Raw genomic sequence first — 20,359 nt, 5'->3', positions numbered from 1 at the left:
TGACATCAGCTTGATATAAGCTTGGTGCGGCTTCTTAATATCAAATGAACGTGATGCAAATTGGGAAAGGGTCAGCGTCAAGACATATTGGATCTAGACCTAGTTCTAGAACTAGTTTATCTAGTGTTGCCCGGCAGATCATGTGATGAAAGCAAACATATCATGTATAATCTCCTTTTGACGCATATTAACCCTAGACCTAGTCTAAATCTTGATTGACTTTGGCCAAGTTTAAATCCACTCCAGGCGCCGGCAAAGCATTTATCACCAACAGGGTTTAGAGTGCGCATCCAACAATGGCATAATAGGGTACCTCCAGGGAGTTAGGTTTCGGGTATCGGTATCTATTCCAGGTTGGTTTGACTAAATATGCCCATGATGGATGATAGCTTCGTAGCTGGGATGGTCCTATACGTCACGGCAGTCCTTATTTAACGATGAAGTCCGGTCTTTTCTTAGGTAGGTAGGTACTTTAGTTACGTACGTAAGGGACGGACTATTCTCCGATGTAACCCAGGGCCTTCCTATTTTCCTCTTATTCAGTCAAGAATTACCACGTAGAGCTATAGTGTAGTCTAGTCCAGATCTTGGTCTCTGAGTCAGACACGAGCGCATGTCGCGGTGCATCAATTCCCCGTATCCGCGAATCGAGCCGAGGAAAACCGATTGAGCTTGACTAGCTACCGTACCTAACTTATGTATCTTGTCATCTCCTCAATCAGTGAAGGAAATGAGAAGAAAAAGAATATCACTCAGTCTAATCAAGATCAATCTTAACAGTCAAAACATCCGCGCGCACACAGATATACATCCGACCTGCCTTAAATACTTTATCTGAAATTCGGTGACTTTGGCTCAAGTCAAGTGCCCCACCACGGAGACTTCCGTAACCGTGAGTGTTCTCCAAAGCGTCCATCCAACCGGGGCGGCTTGGTAGACCAGCCCAAATCGGGTACTGGTTGTCGTCACGCTTGTTGCCATTTTTTCTGGCTTATCGTTACCAAAGCACCACCCCAAGCCTTGCCCCTTTGCTTATTCTATCTTTCGCCATTTTTTGTCGCCAATCTTGCCTCCCGCCATTTGATATCTGCCAAATTTATCCTGGCTATCTCCCCTGGGAGTCATCCATGCCAGGAATATAGGGCCTGTCCATCGCGTTGGCGCTCTTCTATATTCGGCGGTTCCAATCTTCGCAATGGCAACCTCCCCCGCGGGGGGCCAATCCGAGCCCAGGGGTACGTGAGGTGACAGACAGTTCAGCTGGTGGTAGTCGCACTTTCCAGCCCTGCTGCAGTGTCTACTACCTTTGTTCGCAACTAACGCAGAAACAAAATCTCCCCCTTTGTGATTTTATCCTGTTCTGCCCAAGATGTGGTTCAATTCCATGTACCCTTTGCTCAATCTGCCGCCTAGCAGGTACCTACCTACACCTTGGGTATTCAGTTGCTGATGATATCCTCCACGCAAAGCAGCGCCCACAGATGTCCATGCCGGCACTTCCGAACCACAGGCGCCAGCCGAGCCTCCAGCAGTAGTAGTAGCACCAGCACCGACATCTCCAACACAAACGCCAGCGCCAACGCCAAATTCACAGCCAACAGCACCCTCCGTGCGCTTTCGGTCCGTCGTTGAAGAGATCGGCCCGGAGGTGGTGCAATCGGGATCGTCTCCAGAAGTCCCTGCTCCCGTCGACGCCCATGAACTCGGTGAGGTCACACCAGCCCAGCTGAGTGCGTTGGCCAAGTCGCTGCAAGGATCTCATTTGCAGGAGCGCCGGATGAACATATTCTCATTCCAGCCAGTATCGCTTCCTGCCTCCAGAGTGCGTCATCTCTGCTATGTCGTCGTTAACCCATGCGCAATCCTTCAATTGCGCCTCTGCTGACCTGGTCTCCACGCCCCTCCAAAACAGACCCCTTCCCATGAAGACGATTCTTCAAAAAACCCTACTCGTCAAAATACCCGCAGTACCGCTGGGCAATCACCATTGTCGAGCCCGCGGGTTGCGCCAATGCATAGTCCACCTCTGACCCCCGCGGCCACTGGCCTTGCCGACGTCGACTCAAAACGCCAGGCCAATTCCACAGCGGGCCACCGAAGTGACATCATCACTCCCCAAGACTCGACGGATTCACCCCCTCGATCTTCTAGGCCAAGCTTGCGGCCAGATGGTTTCTCCTCGGCCGACGACGTTCCCAGGCGTCCTCGTTCGACGCACAATGATAGTGATGGATCCTCAAAAGTAGGCGGGCACCGCAAAGGCATGTTTTCGACAGGACCTGGGAGTCTGCCGTCCTCGCGAGACTCAAGCCCGACCCGCCTGGCTGCCTCGCAACTGTACACGAGACCCTTCACTCCGGACGGCGATGCGAACGATCCATATGCAGCGCACAAGCGACCGCAGCAAAAAGCCATCGAGCCACGTTTTCATTTCTCTCTAGGCAGGAGAAAGCATTCGCCCGCATCATCTTCCAATAGCCTGGGGAAAGCTTCCCCGGACAAGCGCGGATCTGCTTTGTTCCTCAGGGGCTCTGATCTCAACCGGGAGACCAGTTCCACTCCGACAATTAATAGTAGGCCTAACTCGATGGCGGACTTGAAGCGATTTTTCAAGGTCGGGCCTCACAAGAAGCGCGCCTCATCCCCATCTCCGTCTGTCAAATCGACCCAGGTCTCGACAAGTTCCAAAAGCCAGGCCCAGATTCCCTTTGGTAGTGATCATGGTCTATCTTCCAAGTATGGGAAACTGGGCAAAGTTCTCGGCTCAGGGGCCGGTGGATCGGTTAGGTTAATGAAGCGGGCAGAAGACAACACAGTTTTCGCGGTGAAGGAGTTCCGACCAAGGCATACGTACGAAACGGAGAAGGAGTACGTCAAGAAGTTGACAGCCGAGTATTGTATCGGCTCGTCACTACATCACGGTAACATCATCGAGACTCTTGACATTGTGCAAGAAAAGGGCAAGTGGTATGAGGTTATGGAGTACGCTCCATATGATCTTTTCGCCATTGTCATGACAGGAAAACAGTCGCGCGAAGAGGTGACGTGCTGCTTCCTCCAGATTCTTAGTGGAGTCACGTATCTGCATGGCATGGGTCTTGCGCACCGAGATTTGAAATTGGACAACGTTGTGGTCAGCGAACACGGCATAATGAAGATAATCGATTTTGGAAGCGCTCATGTCTTCAAATATCCTTTCGAGAACGGAATTAACCTAGCAAAAGGTAGGTCACCTGCTTCATCTGATATAAGAGCGACTGTATGAGACTAACGACTTGGTTAGGGATTGTGGGATCCGATCCATATCTAGCACCCGAGGTGTATGATGAACGGAGATATGACCCTGCAGCAGTCGATATATGGTCACTGGCGATCATCTACTGTTGCATGACATTGCGCCGCTTCCCCTGGAAGGTCCCCCGCATGACCGATAACTCGTTTAAACTATTTGCTTCCGAGCCAACACCAGGTCACGACCCAAAGAAGCTGGTTTTGCCGTCCCACCAGTCCTCATCGGCACTCACTGAGATACCGGCGCGAGACATCTTTGTCCAGAGCGACGAGAACAAGTCAACTGTCGAGCAGAACAACAACCCACAGCCACAGAAGGTGGAAGGACCAACAAGCACCGGCACTGAGACCAACACGGGGGGTTCCAATATTGGTAACAGCTCGGCGCCTGAGAAGCGTGAGGTTATTCGGGGGCCTTGGCGGATCCTCCGACTGTTGCCGCGCGAGAGTCGACATGTTATCAGCCGTATGTTGATGATAAATCCTAAGGAGAGGGCCAAGATGGAGGAGATCATTGAGGATCCTTGGGTTGCAAACACCGTCATCTGTCGACAAGAAGCCCCCGGCCAGGTTTTCCAAGCAGAGGACCACACTCACATCTTGGAGCCCCCGGCGGCCCCCTCAAGCACACCTGCTGCGGCACCTGCCAAATAGCGACTGTTGCAGGTGAAGGCTATTTTTTCTTCTGCCCACGCGGAAATTCATTACCATCACACTGCTAATATCTAGCGCTTCTCAAGTCCTGCGCAAAATCACAGACGACCTGGATTATATCGATCGCGTAGAGACGGGAATGAGTGATTGTGTATATTGTTGTTCTCTTTTTTTTTTGTTACTGGGGATTCTGGGGTACATTTGCATGTAGCATTCTAGGGGCCGGGCTTGCATAAAGGGTTGCATTAGACCAGCTCATTGAGCACTAGAATGGGGACTCGGGAAATATACGAAGGGATTCTTGGATTCTCCCTTGGACTTCCGATATGGAAATATAGTTTACGAGACAGCACTCTCGACCAATTGAAGAGTTATTCGACCATTAAAAAAAAACATCAAAGGCATATGTAATTGACCTCATTGACCTCAAATAGTACGATTTCGGTGTCAGGGTTGAAATAAATGTAAAATGATTTCAGCTTCACTAAGGCAAGTCTTTTGAGCTGTCTGAAGCCGTAAAAATTTAAAGTCGTATCTAGTGGTAGGGCTTCAATCAGATATACTTAATATCTAGACCTGCAATCTAATTACTCGGGGGCTGTTCGTTGTGGGCCCCCTTTGACACACAGCGAACAGCCCCCGAGTAATTAGTTCTGGTCCTAGACTAGACAGTCCATTGACAGTCTAGATCCCAGTGCGTTTTGTTCAGGTGATACCTGTGTCTGGAACCTTGACAGCCAGGGTTAGGGTCTCTCTAGCTGCCCAGCCCCCGAGCGGTTTATCTCGGCAAAAAAAAGTTCCCCATCGCGTTTTCTGGAAGCTTCCCAACGCGAACTAAAGGTCAAAGCTGTTCCGTTTACTTTTTTTCTCTGCATCTCGTAAACTGCAAACTTCAAATTTAGCTCAACAACGTTCTCCAACCACATTCCTAATACCCGTTTACTTGCTAAGCTTGCTAAGCACATAATACCTCAATTGCAATGGTAAGCGCACCTCCAACATCTACCCTTTCCCTTCGTAACGATATCAGCCCTGTTTCATATGCAGCAGGTGCATTTGATCGAGGTAGCTAGCTATCTGCCTACCTACTCGGGCAGCTTTTCAAGACGCTGCCGGCGAGATCGATGCCCTTGTGTTTTCCTATTCGCCTCGGTCTGGTAGCTCGAGCTTTTGACTAACACACTTGGCTTTCACAGTCTACTTCTCTCCGCTCGATCAAGTCGCTGGTGCCGCTCCTGGACCGCGTGCTCGTGCAGCGTATCAAGGCCGAAGCCAAGACGGCAAGCGGCATCTTCCTGCCCGAGTCCAGCGTTAAGGAGCTGAACGAGGCCAAGGTCCTCGCTGTTGGCCCCGGCGGACTTGACAAGGACGGCAAGCGTACCCCCATGGGCGTTGCCATCGGCGACCGTGTTTTGATCCCTCAAGTATGTTCGCAGCATTTTGTCAGCCCTTGTTATTGAAGGGGTTTTTTTTTCTTTTTCTGTTTTTGGTCACGAAGGATTCATCACTGACATCTGTTTAGTACGGTGGCTCCCCTGTTAAGGTTGGCGAGCAGGAGTACCACCTCTTCCGTGATAGCGAGTACGTGCAAAACTGCCTACCCCATTAACATAAGAGCCTTCTATACCCGTTCACCTAGCTTTGGATAAAATTCTAACTCCGTTGCCACCACCCTAGGATCCTGGCCAAGATCAACGAGTAAACTTGGATCACCATCGAACATCAGATACCCATGAAGTGACGATCACAAACTCTGTACCATACTCTGTACACAAGCTCTATACACTGTACCAAAAGAAAATACTGGCGATATCCCCTCCATCTGATGATTACACCAGTCACTTGTTCAGTCCACCTCAATGTGCCGGTAATAGGTGATGTATTCATCTTGCAGCCAGTGCCATATCAGATTGAATGTTGGCCCCGAGAGTCATATTCTTGCGTATCCAACTAACTACCTGGGCCACTGAATCCATCGGAAACATTGTTGGACATAAAAAAAAATTTAAAAAAGACAAGTGTTTTCGATCATTATTGTTTCCATAAGAACTCTTTGGCGCAAAGCTCTCCCAAGATGGAATCGACTTCAAAATTGCATCCGTTACTGTCGATCAGGGGATGCCAAGCCACGATCAGATACGATTGCTTCCGATATATTCAGTGGCGCTCAACGACATAACACTGATAAGGTTGGATGTCGCCACTCCGATGTTGTCAATGACGCACTAACCGTCAGCTCTCCCATGAGTCTGTAATAGGTAGGTACTTGATGGGTGATCAGGGAGGCAACAGCTAATTACCTTAGGTATTTCGTGCCCTTGAATTGTCCTAGGAATCACTTTAATGAGCCCACCGTTTTAGCGTCTGAGCTTGTGGTAAGCAACGGAAATGATCTGGCTGCAGATATAGGAACAAAGGCTTTAGCGGTAGCAATTGTTCAGGGGCCAAGCAAGCCTGGACCTGAGCTAAATCTGCACCAGTGAAGAGCTAATAGCTTCTTGATTCAGGAACTTAGTGTCTCCGTCGCCTAGCTGGTTGAAGATTTATTGATTTTCTACTGGGCCTAGCGTCGGCTGAGCATGAGGCCTACCATGGGCTTGACCATGTTACTCGGATGTGAGCTCGTCTTGGAGGAGCATCTGAGACTTGGCATTGCCTCACTTGCCATGCAGAGCCTTCACGGAAACGTCATTATGCGCCCCGGGCACATACTGTATACTCATGTTGTACTGGAGTCATCTGGCGCAGGGATAGATGCCAACAAGGCGAAATATATCAGGAGGACCCTACAATCCTGTTATGAGAAACGTGCCTGTTCCCTGAGAAGGTAAAAAAGAGGCTCCTCTGCCACCATCAAACAGTACTGGTTTCTGTGACGGTGTACTCATCTTATTCGCTCCCTGCCTATTGATCACACTCATTAAATTCTTATTTCTCAATCCTTCAATCCTCTTTACGAGAATCAATATCGTTCCTTACTTCCAACCCGAGGCAGTGCCGCCATCCGCCCTCCTAGACTAGTACTCCGCGTTCATTTCCACCTTAGGTGCCCCTCGGCAACTCAGGAGCCACTCATTTGCGATATACCATCCAGCTTTCTCTTCTAGCTTCTTCAGCTAAAAGGCTCGGATACTAGAAAAGCCCGTCCCTCTCTCTGCCCTGATTGCTGGAGCTGGACAGACCCAAGCATCTCGGCCATCACTCTCCTTAGCAGCATCGCCGCTTACACTCTCTTTACACACCTTTTCTTCTTCTTTTTTTTCTTTCTCACCAAGCTGAGCTTGCACTTTCCCTTCTTCTTAGCCTCTTCTTTTCACCAATTTCCAACCATAACAATGAAGTCCTTTGCTACGCTCGGCCTCGCGACCGCCTTCGCGAGCGTTATCAACGCACACAGTGTTTTCACCACCTTGTTGATCGACAATGTCGATCAGGGCGACGGAACTTGCGTCCGCATGCCTAATGATCCTGGCACCGCAACTGACCCCATCGCGGGCATCACCAGTAACGATATGGCCTGCGGCAAGGATGGAGAGACCGCGGTTGCATTTACATGCCCGGCATCTGCTGGTAGCAAGATGACCTTTGAATGGCGTCTTAACCCCGACTACTCGGCTCCTGGTAGCATCGACAAGTCTCACAAAGGACCCTGTGCCGTTTACCTGAAGCAGGTGACAGATATTAAGTCGAGCCCCGCCGTTGGCCCCGGTTGGTTCAAGATCTGGGACGATGGGTACGATGAAAAGGCAGGCCAGTGGTGCACGGAGAAGCTCATTGCCAACAACGGCTTAATGTCGGTTCAGCTTCCTACTGGCCTCCCCGGCGGCTACTACCTCGTCCGCCCGGAGCTGTTGGCCCTGCACGAGGCCGATAAGGGCGATCCTCAGTTCTACGTCGGCTGTGCTCAGATATTTATCGATGGACCATCGGGGACCCTCAACGTCCCGGCCGAGGACTCGGTCTCCATCCCTGGGTACGTCCAGATGGGCCAGAAGTCGGTGAGCTTCAACGTCTGGCAAAACCCGCTGGACCTTCCATACCCTATTCCTGGACCCAAGGTGTTCAACCCCATGGCCCCGAACGGCGCCGCGCCCAAGGCTGCCTCGTACAACAAGGCCGAGGTCGGCGCCGTGCCGGATAACTGCCTACTCAAAGTCGATAACTGGTGCGGCACCGAGGTTCCCTCATATAGCAACGAAAATGATTGCTATGCCTCTGCAACGATCTGTGACAACCAGCTCACGGCGTGCTACTCGGGCGCCGGGCCGACTGGCTCGGCTGGTTGCAAGCTCTGGGAGGCCAAGTGCAAAGGAATCCAAGCCAACTGCGCGTCTGGCAACCCCAGTGGCCCGCCAAACGCCGGTGCCAAGCTCCAGAGCCCTGATCGCCAGCTGCCCGGTCCCATTCCCAGTGCCGAGGATGTCGTTGACACCGCTGTCGCATCCGTGCTACCGGCTACTGGTGGTGCCGCCCCGGCCGGAACTCCTGCCCCTTCTGGTACTCCTGCTCCCTCTGCTGCTCCCTCTCCTTCTCCCGCCCCGGCAGCCCCGGCACAACCAGCCAAGGTCATGCAGCCCGTGCAGCAGGCGGTCAAGCCCGTTGCTGCCGTGCCTGCGCCAGTCGTCACGACAATGGTGACGGTTTACACGACGGTCTTCGAGGATTCGCCTGTCCCAGCAGCTACCAACTCGCCCCAGACGACACCTGAGCAAGTCAAGAGCACCAAGCCCGAGGGTGTAGCCAAGTCTCAAGGCAAGACCAAGCCAAGTAGCAAGTCAAAGGCTGTCCACCCGTTTCAGTCCGAGTCCCAAGGCGCGCCCCAGGGCAATGTGAAGGTCTCTACGACGGGCCAGTGCGGCGCCTCGTCTGGTATGACGTGCAAGGGCAGCGTCTTTGGCGAGTGCTGCTCAAAGTCCGGCCGCTGCGGTTCAAGCCGTTTCCACTGCGGAGCCGGTAGCTCCAGCACGCGAGGATGCCAGGCAAGCTATGGCGTCTGCAAGGGCAACGATGGAGGCGCAGTCGCCCCCTCCGTGAACGGTGCTTCGGCCCCCACCACTGAGGCGAGCGCGAACCAGGGGACTGGCAGCCAGTTCCAACAGACTGCCGTCAGGAAAGTGCTTGACCAGCTGACTGGTGGGCTCTTCTAGGTGAGTTTCCACTCTTGGATAGATGCGAAGGAGGGGGAGTATGATGGCCCAACTTTGGAGGGCCTTGCACGAGCCATGTTTTCGTATTTTGAGGAGGCATTCACGCCTGCCGCTCGCTTTTGGCGTGAAATGTGACATCTCCTCTTTATGTCATTCTCTTTTGTTTCTTTGTTTCTTACAGCGCATATCCATACAAAGTGTCATCACTTTTGCCATGTCAAGGCCAGTGTAGACAATTTATTTTCTTGTACATAAATAGAGACAATTTGAAGACATTTCACATTCCGGTCTCAGATCTTTGCAATAACTAAGGTATGTGTAAACAGAAGATTGCGACACAAGATTTAAATTCCTTACAAGTTGGCTGGTGGCGGTTTTCGACGATTGCGTCAGAGATTGTGGCTTTGAACGAAAGCTGGGTATGAATTCTGGCGCAAGATGGTTGAACAAGCACGTCCTACATGGTCAATTCCGCAACATTGCTTATTTCTCGTTCTGGTTGACTAGATCTATCTACGGAGTAATTAGATCTCCCCTGATCTAGATTGCCAGTCCAAAGACAACGCAGATTGAGAGCGAAGAAGAAAAACCAATCCACTTCTCGACGCACCGTCAACGTACGTTGCTCTTCCTGCCCTTGTGAAACCCAACATTTCATTCATCTTCAACTTGACCAAATAGAACTCCACGGAGATGCTGGAAAGCTGGGATGACACAATACTTTACTGCCTACTTGAGAACATATCCCAATTTGTACGAAAGTTAGAACCTTCGGTAAACCCTGCTTACGACATACTGCATAAATTCGCAATCTCATTGGGGATAAAGAAAGCGGTTGCCACAGAAAGAAGGTAAGGTCCGACTCGCGTCGGAGGTTGCAACAAAAAACCACCCACGCTGCAGCGCCGGGCGTCGTCAGCTTCGAGGGTGCATGCCATTGGCCTAGCCCTATTTACAGTAGCACCCAGAGTTGCGAACGGCCACTCATTGGGTGGGACGAGCCACCCCTGACCCATAATGCCACAATGTAATTGGGAGGCCACTTTCCTGATGATCAGAGCTCGGTCTCCCACATCCCGCTGGCTCCAAGGACGGGGGCTTGGGGGGAATCATTGTACGTACGGCTGATGCTGAAAGTTCCGACGCTAGACGGAGCTAACGACTGGATGTTAACACCCGAACGTAAGACGGGACGGTAACGTGGGTGGCAGTTTGCACGCATGAAACTGTCAAGGCGCGCCATTGATTAAAATGAGTGGTGGGCGGCGGCGTTTATCCCTTTGATAACATACCTACCCTTTTGTAGTGGTTTTTGCCCATTCACAATTTCTGGGCTCTTCAAAGTCGAGCCAAAATCACCTCGGAGAAACTCAGTCTTGCTGGCCAAAAACCCCCCCCCCCCCCCCCCCCCCCCCGGCGTTGAAGTTCAATCTTTCAATACTCAACCAGCCGTCACTTGGCGCGCAGCCCCAAGTACCGTATAGTCGAAATTCCAAGGGTGCAGCCTCTATTGCAAGGGGACAACAGTGTGCACAAGGCAATTCCTCGCCGCCTACCCCGTCAGCGGTATGGTGTAGCCGCCGGCCAGCGTTGCTTCGAGAGGCTTCCCCTCACCATCACAAGAGCGTCCTTTTAATTATGCGCAGCCTCGACAGGTCTCGGGCTTGGGCCTGGGTCACTCTGTTGGCACCTTTGCTAGCGCTGGCAGATACTGATGCAGCCCAGGGTTTATCCAACGGTAGGCAAATCCTGATATGTTTACTGTAACCAGAAGTAGAGAATTTGAACTTAGGAGCTGCCATCTCATCGTCGACCTTCGAGAACTTTGCAGCTGACATTCTCCAGAACTTTATACGTCGGCTTATATAACCTTGGATTTGGCTGAGAGCAGCCCAGTACACTATCTGGTAAGTGCTGACTGGCAAATACAAGCCTAATTAGCTGCTAGCTGGGCCAATATAGGTAGCAGACATATGCCCAAATGCTTGTTTGTATATAGCATATTGACACCATCTCGAGCAGGATATCCAACTTGGGGTTCTTCAAAAGAAAGAACCATGCGCTCCTGCACATGTACTTCTTAACCACAAGCCTTTGGAGAGCAGCAATGGCAACTTCGCGTCCCTAATCGATGACATACCCTTCACCGCAACATGGAACATAACCTGCGTCGAAGCCAATGGGTTGCCTGCGGCGCAGCTCTTCTCCTTTGCAGTTGAGTCCGTTTCGGGCGTTGCAAGGGAGCAACCTCTGGGATTTTCACTTCAGTTCAAACAAGATTCCCCGGGGGATATATTTGACCTCCAAGGCCCGGCCTCAATGGAGGTCTCCCAAGAGACGTACCAAACATCTTTGGACGAGGGAACCCCCGAGGACTTTATGTCCAAGGTCGACGAGTTGCGAAGACTGCGACGCGATGTGGTACACTTACATCGTCTCATCAGACGCAAGGAAATGCATCTCGCCAGGCGGCACCGCTGGGAGGAGGAAGATGAAAAAAGTATCGGCGATTGTGATGACTTCAAATGCATGATCAAGACTTTCCTGAGCACCATTGGCAGCGTCGCGAAGTCATGGTTCTGGGACGATTTCGCCGACTTGTTCGTAGGCAGGGGAAGGCACAGACATGATCGTTGGCGTCATCGTCACCGGCACAGGCCTCATTGGAGACACCCTCACGGACACGAAGGTAACAGTTCGTCGCACGATGGATGGAGATTTCCACCGCCGTGGGAGCGGCCTCATCATAGGCATCGACCTCCGCACTGGCCGCCGCCGGGATTTGCCCCTGATGGTCATCCGTTTCACCCTCACCATCCATCAGACAGGCCACACCGTCGACCTCACCCACCACCAGGTGCGCCGAATTCGCCCGAAGACCATCGACCAAAACACCATTCACCGCGGCCAGATGCCTCGGAAAGCGTATTGCTGCTTGTTGTTGGAATCGTGCTATGCATTGCCATACTTGGGCTTGTGGTTGGCATGATGCATCTCCTGTGCTGTCGTCGTCAGGACGACCGTCGGGATACAAACGCGGGTCGTTCTCAACGTCGCTCGCGCCGCCGAGAGGCCAATCGTCGGCGCCGAGCAAAGCGAAGAAAGGACATGGGGCGCTTCCTGGCCCGTTTGTTTGGAAGGGGTACCGATGACGAGGATGACGAGGAGAAGGAAGCGATGTTGGGGAGTCGGCAGTCAAGCCAAAGTCGCGCATCAGATTACTATAGCGACTTTTCTGACCTTGAAGATGGCCCGGCTGGAATGAGCATTGAGCTTTCCGACTTTACAGAGTCGCCAGCTGAAGCCGAGGTATTGCCGCCATATAGAGCTGCTGTTGCTGCTGATGACATACTCTCAGATGCAGCAACCTCTGACACGCTCGTGGATAAGTCTGACAGGGACTCCCTGAAGAAGTTGGAGATGACCACGACCAGCGGCTGCAAAGATGCACCGAGCGGGAGCGGAATGACGTGATGGCGACAGGACGCCTAGTCCACTAGAACTAGGCCTAGGTTGTACCGTACCGTACAGTGGAAGTGACGGGTCATGGATGTTGTACTGTATTTCGGTTTCTTTTGTAAGCCTTTTGTGCCAATGGAGCAAATATAATCAGGAATCTCGGAACTCGTTTGCCTCGATCATCTAATAAAACTCATGTGCCACTCGAATCGAACCCAAACATTATTTATTAAACCAAACGGAACCCACTTGCGTGCACTGTGTGCTCACAGATAGATTGTCCGCCTACGCTGTACTGTATCTCAGCCCAATCGAAGCTACTGCTCAGGTCCTTGGGTGGAACCCCGCCCCGCCTGTCAAGCGAAGCCATCCCATTGAACCCAAGCGTCAAATAGGAAGTCAGAACTGTAGTCCGCCCACCCACCTTGCCCACCTGGGCGACGTGCTTGTAGAGAGGGACCGCATCATCGCCAATTTCGTCGCTACAAAAGTCGGCAAAAAAAGCTTGGGGGTGCAAGGACCAGACCGCGACGTGCCCCAATCCGATCGAAGGTCGCTTTTTATCCAGCCGCTCCGATTCAGACCGCTTTCAGCACTTCTGGTCGCGTCCATTCTCCGTGGGATCAAATATCCTTTTGCTGAGACAACAAACACATTCCTGTGCCCCGCCGACCGGCGATATCCGCATCTCGACAATTGCCGTTTTCGGTCCCCGTACCCTCAGTCGGACAAACGAAGCTACACTCCGTCAAGGCTCGCAGGGCCTTTGATCTGTTTTGTTCGCTCCCGCATATCTGTCTGTCTTTCACTCGCAACATAAAAAGACAGACACGATGGCGGATGACACTCCGCTCACCTCCCGTGCCCTCTCTCAGGCCGGTAGCCCCAAGGAGGACGCAGAGACCAAGGCGACCAGGGAAGAGCTCAAACAGACTGCAATTTCCGAAAAACCAGCTGCGGCGGAACAGGAAGGACAAATGGCCAAGGCACCGAAGCTGAGCGCCGTCGACACCACCAAGCCCACCGACGACGCATTGAAGGAGCAAGTTTCGTCACCGAAGAAGAAGAGGGCGCACGACCAGTTGGACGAGAACCACGAGCCCAGCTCTTCCGAATCGGCAGGCAGCCTCTCTCCCAAGGACGGCACTAACAGGACCGACAGACTGGAACCGGAGAAGAAGAGAGCCCGTGATGAGCTGGTCGAGGCAGAGGCTGAAGATGAATCTGGGGTAAGCCGCAGCTCTTGATGGTTTTCAAGCCTACAAATGATATTCGGCATCTAACCCGACTTACACAGGCTTCCACAACCGAGTCCAGCAAGAAGACCACTGAACCTACCGATACCAACGAGCCCAAGGACCCCTCATTATCTGCCCGCTTACAAAAGCCCGCTGCCGGCAAGGACGATGCTGCGCCGACTACTACCTCGGCCTCCGCCTTTGCAAAGTCTGGGTTCGCAAAGCTGAGCGGTACCGCATCTCCCTTTGGTACTTTGGGGGCTACTGGTGGTGCATCTCCATTTGGTTCATTAGGATCCTCCAGCAACACCGCATCGGGGTTCGGCGCCTTGTCTTCTTCAGCCTCGCCCTCGCCATTCGGCGCTTTGGGCGCAAGTTCCGGTACCATTCCAGCACCACCAAAGTTGACCTTTGGACCCCCGAGCGATGGCTCGAGCTCGGCCTCTCCATTTGCTTCACTCAACGGCGGCGCCTCCAAACCGTTTGGAAGCGCCTTTGGCAGTGGGTTCGGTGGTGGCCTGGGTGCGTCCAAGCTGACGAGCTTTGCAAAGCCTGGTGGAGTGCTCAAGGATGATAAGCCAGCTCGGCCCTTTGGTGCCCCAGAAACTGATAATGAAGCATCCGAAAATGGGGAAAGCGATACAGAGACTGGCGAAGACGGCGTGGCTCAGGAAGAGTCTGAGTCCGAGGAGAAGGCCAAGGACGAAGACGGAGAAGCAGACCAGACCAAGCCTGTAAGCGTGGAAGACAAAAAGAAGGCGACGAAGCTTCAAAAAGGTGAGATGAAAACCTTGTGCTGAACTTCGAGTTTTCACGTGTTTGCTAACTTTAACAAGTCGTCGTGGACGATGGAGAGGCCGGCGAGGCTACCATCTTCTTGGCTAGGGCCAAAGTTTATCACCTGGATAAAGAGTCAGGGGCTTGGAAGGAACGCGGTGCTGGTATTCTCAAAGTGAACGTCCCAGAGGCAACCATAGACTTCGATCAAAGTGGTGCTGCTCTCACGGCTTCTTTCGATGCCTCAATGCTCGACGCTGGTGACAGCGATAGCAAGACGCCCAAGGTCGTACGCCTGATTATGCGTCAGGATCACACCCTTAGAGTGGTCATCAACACGGCAGTGTTAGCCGGGACGGAGTTTGTGAGGAGAGAAATGATGAAAGCTGTTGGCTTTCTGTTCACGGCCCTGGAGGGACCAGATGCTCGTCCGGTCACATTACAAGTCAAGGTATGTGCTGTATTCAGCTCTGTTAACGCCAAGCAGGCACTTGCTCACATTTTCTACTTTAGATGTCTGCGGCGAACGCCGAGATATTTCAACAAACCATCGACCTTATTCAAAAAGAACTCAAGTCTTCGAGCTAGGCCGAGGGTTTCACAGTTCGCAAATGCAAATTTTACAGTCACATATCTGTCTTTGACAACCGACAGCAGGCCCTGAGCCAGCAAAAGGGCTGGGCCATTCTAAGTAATGACACATGACCGATGAGCATCTCTTCAAACTTGATTATTGGCTTGCGGGATGAAGATGGAAAGCAGGCGTTGGGGTGTAAACTTTCAGGTATCAGGGAAGTCACTCGGCAGCTAGGTACATATGGGCTTTTACGGTGCGGCCTACTTCACTTCAGCGTACACTGCTACCTATCTTATAGACGTTGGTGGTGGTTTGGCCTACTTGTCCAGAATAATTGTGAAGTTGAGACCGAAATCCCATCTGCTCGCTTATTGTAGGTTAGCGTAGCTAGCAGAATATTTAAATTCTCCATATTACTGTCTAAAGGAATCCATCCAGCAATGACTTATGTTGGTTTCCAGGTTTGAACAAAGTGTTGTAGCCCCTTATTTGTATGTCGTCACGTGAATTCGAGACATTTTGGCGTGACTGGGTCCGACTAGGACGCAAGTTGCCACCAAACGAATCTAATTGAATTGCCGCTTCTTCTTTCTTTTCCGGGCATTAACAAAACACACTTGAATTTACGTACCTAGGTAGTTTTCTTTCTGTTTTTTTTTTTTTTTTTTTTTTTTTTTTTTTCACATGTAATCTGCATCATGCATGCGCTCCAACCGCTGAACTTTTCTGTTGGCGATATCGACTGAATGACATGGACGCTGTTGGGAAAACTAACAAACAACCAGTCAACAAGTCTGGGAAGCGTAAACGATCTCAAATCGCAGACGCATTAGCACCTGGCGAATGCAACCATGGTATTGACACACCTGAGAAACCAGCAGCCGGCAAGGCTCGGCGGACAGCCAAATCGACGAGCAAAGCAAGCAATGCTCAACAGCCAGATCCTGCAAGTGTCCAGGAGGAGTGCGTGATCGAGTGGCCCGACTGGTTCAAGATACTGGACAAGACGTACAGGGCCCTCAATCTGGTCGTCACATTTTGCTGCACGCGCAAGCATCTCGCCACCACTTTCGACACCATAAAGTCTACGGTGGAGTCGCACATCAGCCGGCAGCTGCTGATAGAGGACGTAGCGGCCATTGCAACCCTCCGCCCTGACGGCATGCGGTTCGCATATGTCGACGAGGTCATGCTGCAGCTGGACGCGCGCGGCGCAGAGAGGGATGATACATTCAGGTCTTCGAGGAATTTCCTGACTTCGCAGAGTCGTCCACCAGATTCGTCTGTCGGTGGCTTCACCGGCCGCGAGGGGCTGCAGACCCGCGGCCAAATTGAGAATGGCGACGTGGACCTGACAGGAAAGGAGGTTTTGTATGTTGAGTTTCTGGACGGAGACCTCAAGCGGGAGGTTCAGTGCAAGAAGACGGGAGAACCTACAAGACCGACCCGGAAGCTGCGGGACGAAGAGCTGAAGATGCCGGTGTACAGTCAGAAGCAGATGGCGAACCTGATCGAGAAGCGTAACCAGCGTTTCACGAGTGCCGTCAATTCTTTCATAAATAGATGCGTGACAGAATCGACCGATCCTGTCATGGCGCTCAAGAGTGAGTCTGAGAGATTTATCCCGGTGCCAACCGCGGCCACGCAACCATCGCCCCCGCCGGAAACCAGTACAATACCAGAAAGCATACCCAACGAACGCAAGTCAATCCCAGAGATAGTTCAGGAGCTCAAGGAGAGCCCTTTCTATACCGGACAAATTGTTCCGGATGGCCACCGTGTCTTTGAACCGCAGGAGCCCGTGTTTGGAGACCTCAATTTCCTGCTCAGCCAAGATCTCGTCAATGCCCTGTACAACGCAAAAGGGATAACGCAGTTCTATGCACACCAGACAGAGGCAATCAACGGGTTGATAGATGGCCATCATGTTGTTGTGGCCACCTCGACGAGTTCGGGCAAGTCGCTCATCTACCAACTTCCCGTATTGCATGCGCTGGAAAAGGACCACGAGACCAGGGCAATGTATATCTTCCCTACAAAAGCGCTGGCTCAGGATCAAAAGCGGAGCCTCAAGGAGATGTTGGCATACATGCCGGGTCTGGAGCACCTGATCGTGGACACCTTTGATGGCGACACACCAATGACGGCGAGAAACCTGATCCGTGATGAGGCGCGCATCATCTTTACGAACCCAGACATGCTGCATATTACTATTCTCCCGCAAGAGGAGCGGTGGCGGACTTTTCTCAAAAATCTTCGGTACGTGGTGGTGGACGAGCTTCACTATTACAATGGTCTGATGGGCTCTCATGTCGCGCTCATCATGCGCCGCCTACGCCGAATCTGCGCTGCTGTTGGCAACCGACATGTGAAGTTTGTATCATGCTCCGCTACCGTGGCAAACCCCAGGGAGCACTTCAAGACAATATTTGGGATCAGCGATGTGCGGCTGGTGGATTTTGACGGCTCTCCATCTGGCCGTAAGGAGTTCCTTTGCTGGAATACGCCCTACCGCGTCCCTGGAGATCCCTCAAGTGGGCGAGGCGATGCCAAGTACGAATGCGCGCGGCTTTTCTGCCAGCTCGTCCTACGAGGAGTTCGCGTCATTGCGTTCTGTCGGGTCAGGGAGCAGTGCGAGAAGCTTGTTGGAGCTGTCAAGGCCGAGCTCGAAAGGCTGGGTCGACCCGAGTGTATCGCTCGTGTGATGGGTTATCGCGGCGGATATACACCCCAGGACCGACGAAAGATTGAGGCAGAGATGTTTGAGGGCAAGCTTGTGGGAATCGTAGCCACGACGGCCCTGGAACTGGGCGTTGACATTGGCTCGCTAGACTGTGTGCTTACTTGGGGGTTTCCCTATACGATTGCCAATCTCAGGCAGCAGAGTGGACGTGCTGGACGGCGGAACCTGGATTCGCTCTCGATCTTGGTCGGAGACTCATTCCCGACAGATCAACACTACATGCAGAATCCGGACGAGATCTTTACGCAACCAAACTGTGCGTTGCAAGTCGACCTAGAAAATATGTTGGTCCGCGAAGGCCATATACAATGTGCGGCTTACGAAATGCCAATCCGGCCGGACGAGGATGCTCAGTACTTTGGCGCAGATATTCATAAAATATGCATAGAAAGACTGGTACCCGATGAGCTTGGATACTACCACTGTCATGACAGGTTCCGGCCTATGCCGTCCAAGTTTGTGACGATACGTGATACAGAAGACGAGCACTTTGCTATTATCGACATATCATATGGGCGAAACGTTGTGCTGGAGGAGCTAGAGGCCTCCAGGGCTACTTTCACACTTTACGATGGCGCCATCTTCCTCCACCAGGGTACCACCTACCTGGTGCGCGATTTCGACCCAGAGAAGCATATGGCGAGGGTCGAGAAGGTCAAGGTGGATTGGACGACGGAGCAGCGAGATTTTACAGACATCGACCCGATTGAGACAGAGGCCATCAAGCGCATCGAGGGATCACCTTGCCGAGCATATCATGGAACCATCCGGATCAAGCAGGTGGTTTTCGGTTATTTCAAAGTGGACAAGCGCAACCGCGTACTGGACGCCGTGCATGTGGACAACCCGCCGGTTGTGCGTTTCAGCAAGGGCACCTGGCTGGACATTCCCCGGCGCGCACTCGAGATCCTTGACTCCCGGCGACTGAACGCGGCGGCGGCGATCCACGCGGCTGAGCACTGCGTAATGAGCTTGGTGCCCAACTTTGTTATCAGCATGCCTGGTGACGTGCGCACCGAATGCAAGAACAGCCTGAAGGAGTTTGCGCGCAAGGAGACGAGCCGCAAGCGGCCGGCGCGGCTGACCTTCTACGACGCAAAAGGCGGCGCTGGCGGGTCCGGAATCAACATTAAGGCTTTTGAGCACGTCGACATGCTGCTGCAGCAGGCGGTGGCGAGGGTCGCCGGCTGCGGTTGCATGGGCGGGTGCCTGGAGTGCGTGGCAAGCGAGACGTGCAAACAGCACAATGCCGTAATGAGCAAGGCTGGGGCCGAGGTTGTCCTCAAATCGCTACTTGGGCTCGAGATTGACGTGGATCGGCTGCCGATGGGGCCTGAGGATAATAGCCCTGCGGGCGTGGAGACGATTGTGCTCGCGAAGCCGGTGCCGCCAAAGGACGTACGGCTATGGAAGGATTACGGGAGCCTTAGTGACGATGAAGACGAGGCGCATGAGGGAGGTATCGTCGATGGCGAGCTCGGTCCTACCTCGCATGGTGATATCTGACTTGAATGTATTGATGAATACAGTAGTTGAACAGTCGAAGAGTGGACACCTGAGATTATGCAAATGGTGGAGGCCTCGACATTGATGCACAGGACTGTGTACCCGAAATAGGCTTGAATAGTCATTTGTTGAGCACTCCCGTCTGTATTTGAAACTTATACTGATCTTATTATCGAGTCACAGCCCCTATTCTTTTTCTTTTTTGTTTTCCTTCCTGCCATATGCGACAACTCAGGGTGGCACGAGATGGAGGCTATCCCACATTGATCAGGTAGGGCCAAAATTTTCGGGAAATAGTAATGTACTTCGTATTTATGTATAGAGGCTGTAGACGAATGCTCAAAGATGCACATTCACATGTCAGATGGATACCTAATCATGCTCACGGTCGCAAACCAGGAGGGTCCAGAGTCAGCAAGTCAGCATAAAACAATACCCATCTCCCCGCAACAAACTAAAATGGAGAAACAAGTGACCCCGTTTTTTTATCAAACTGCATCGAAGTTATTTGTCTGCATTTCGTTTGCATTTCCTGGCTTGAACCTCGTTGAAAGATGCATATCATACTGTCATATATAGGTCTGTGCTTCTTTTCCCCTTCCGGAAATATTGAAAGTATGCTATAAAAGGGGGTGAGCGGGATGCCATGATACAGCAGTACCCATTTCGCATAGAGCTGGGCAGGGGTATGGTAGGCTTGGCTTATGATTGGAAGACTTTATCACTTTTGTGACATCAGAGGCCGAATCGTCTTTACACAGTCTGCCAGCAGCTACTCTCTGTACGGACTAATGCCTGTTCCAAGAGCAATGCAGATCGTGTATCACACATTTCATGTAAACCCAGTCCAAAAGTCCAGCCTTACCTACACGTAATCTTGACTGGAGAGGTGTACTGTACCTCAATAAACCACACAAACTCCCGCACTCTTTTTTTTTCTTTTCTTTTTTTTTTCTCTCCTTATTCA

At 52.1% G+C, this 20,359-nt stretch overlaps 6 protein-coding genes across 6 annotated transcripts; all 6 read left to right on the top strand.

Moving 5' to 3' along the window:
• The first annotated feature begins 734 nt into the window (after positions 1-734).
• On the top strand, positions 735-4,371 carry MGG_06070 (HAL protein kinase). The gene is made up of 3 exons (XM_003711879.1): positions 735-1,822; positions 1,913-3,224; positions 3,284-4,371. The coding sequence occupies exons 1-3, from the start codon at positions 1,778-1,780 to the stop codon at positions 3,943-3,945; spliced, it is 2,019 nt and encodes a 672-aa protein (XP_003711927.1). The 5' UTR covers positions 735-1,777; the 3' UTR covers positions 3,946-4,371.
• Positions 4,372-4,925: 554 nt separating this feature from the next.
• Positions 4,926-5,647, top strand: MGG_13221 (hsp10-like protein; the record flags this gene model as incomplete). The annotated part of the gene is made up of 4 exons (XM_003711878.1): positions 4,926-4,928; positions 5,142-5,369; positions 5,468-5,526; positions 5,623-5,647. 4 exons carry the CDS (start codon positions 4,926-4,928, stop codon positions 5,645-5,647), a joined length of 315 nt encoding a protein of 104 aa, XP_003711926.1.
• Positions 5,648-7,280: 1,633 nt separating this feature from the next.
• MGG_06069 (endoglucanase) lies at positions 7,281-9,380 on the top strand (the record flags this gene model as incomplete). Its single annotated transcript, XM_003711877.1, has 1 exon — positions 7,281-9,380. The coding sequence occupies one exon, from the start codon at positions 7,281-7,283 to the stop codon at positions 9,090-9,092; it is 1,812 nt and encodes a 603-aa protein (XP_003711925.1). The 3' UTR covers positions 9,093-9,380.
• A 1,350-nt stretch (positions 9,381-10,730) lies between these two features.
• MGG_06068 (uncharacterized protein) lies at positions 10,731-12,566 on the top strand (the record flags this gene model as incomplete). The annotated part of the gene is made up of 5 exons (XM_003711876.1): positions 10,731-10,830; positions 10,938-10,999; positions 11,115-11,513; positions 11,701-11,949; positions 12,108-12,566. The coding sequence occupies 5 exons, from the start codon at positions 10,731-10,733 to the stop codon at positions 12,564-12,566; spliced, it is 1,269 nt and encodes a 422-aa protein (XP_003711924.1).
• Positions 12,567-12,932: 366 nt separating this feature from the next.
• MGG_13222 (uncharacterized protein) lies at positions 12,933-15,646 on the top strand. The gene is made up of 4 exons (XM_003711875.1): positions 12,933-13,780; positions 13,849-14,566; positions 14,626-15,017; positions 15,080-15,646. Exons 1-4 carry the CDS (start codon positions 13,385-13,387, stop codon positions 15,152-15,154), a joined length of 1,581 nt encoding a protein of 526 aa, XP_003711923.1. The 5' UTR covers positions 12,933-13,384; the 3' UTR covers positions 15,155-15,646.
• Positions 15,647-15,727: 81 nt separating this feature from the next.
• On the top strand, positions 15,728-19,756 carry MGG_13223 (uncharacterized protein). The gene has a single exon (XM_003711874.1). The coding sequence runs from the start codon at positions 15,895-15,897 to the stop codon at positions 19,390-19,392; it is 3,498 nt and encodes a 1,165-aa protein (XP_003711922.1). The 5' UTR covers positions 15,728-15,894; the 3' UTR covers positions 19,393-19,756.
• Positions 19,757-20,359: the final 603 nt, after the last annotated feature.

Source organism: Pyricularia oryzae, chromosome 3, assembly GCF_000002495.2.
Source record: "Pyricularia oryzae 70-15 chromosome 3, whole genome shotgun sequence".
Lineage (NCBI taxonomy): Eukaryota > Fungi > Ascomycota > Sordariomycetes > Magnaporthales > Pyriculariaceae > Pyricularia > Pyricularia oryzae.
This window is presented reverse-complemented; position numbering and strand designations above follow the sequence as displayed.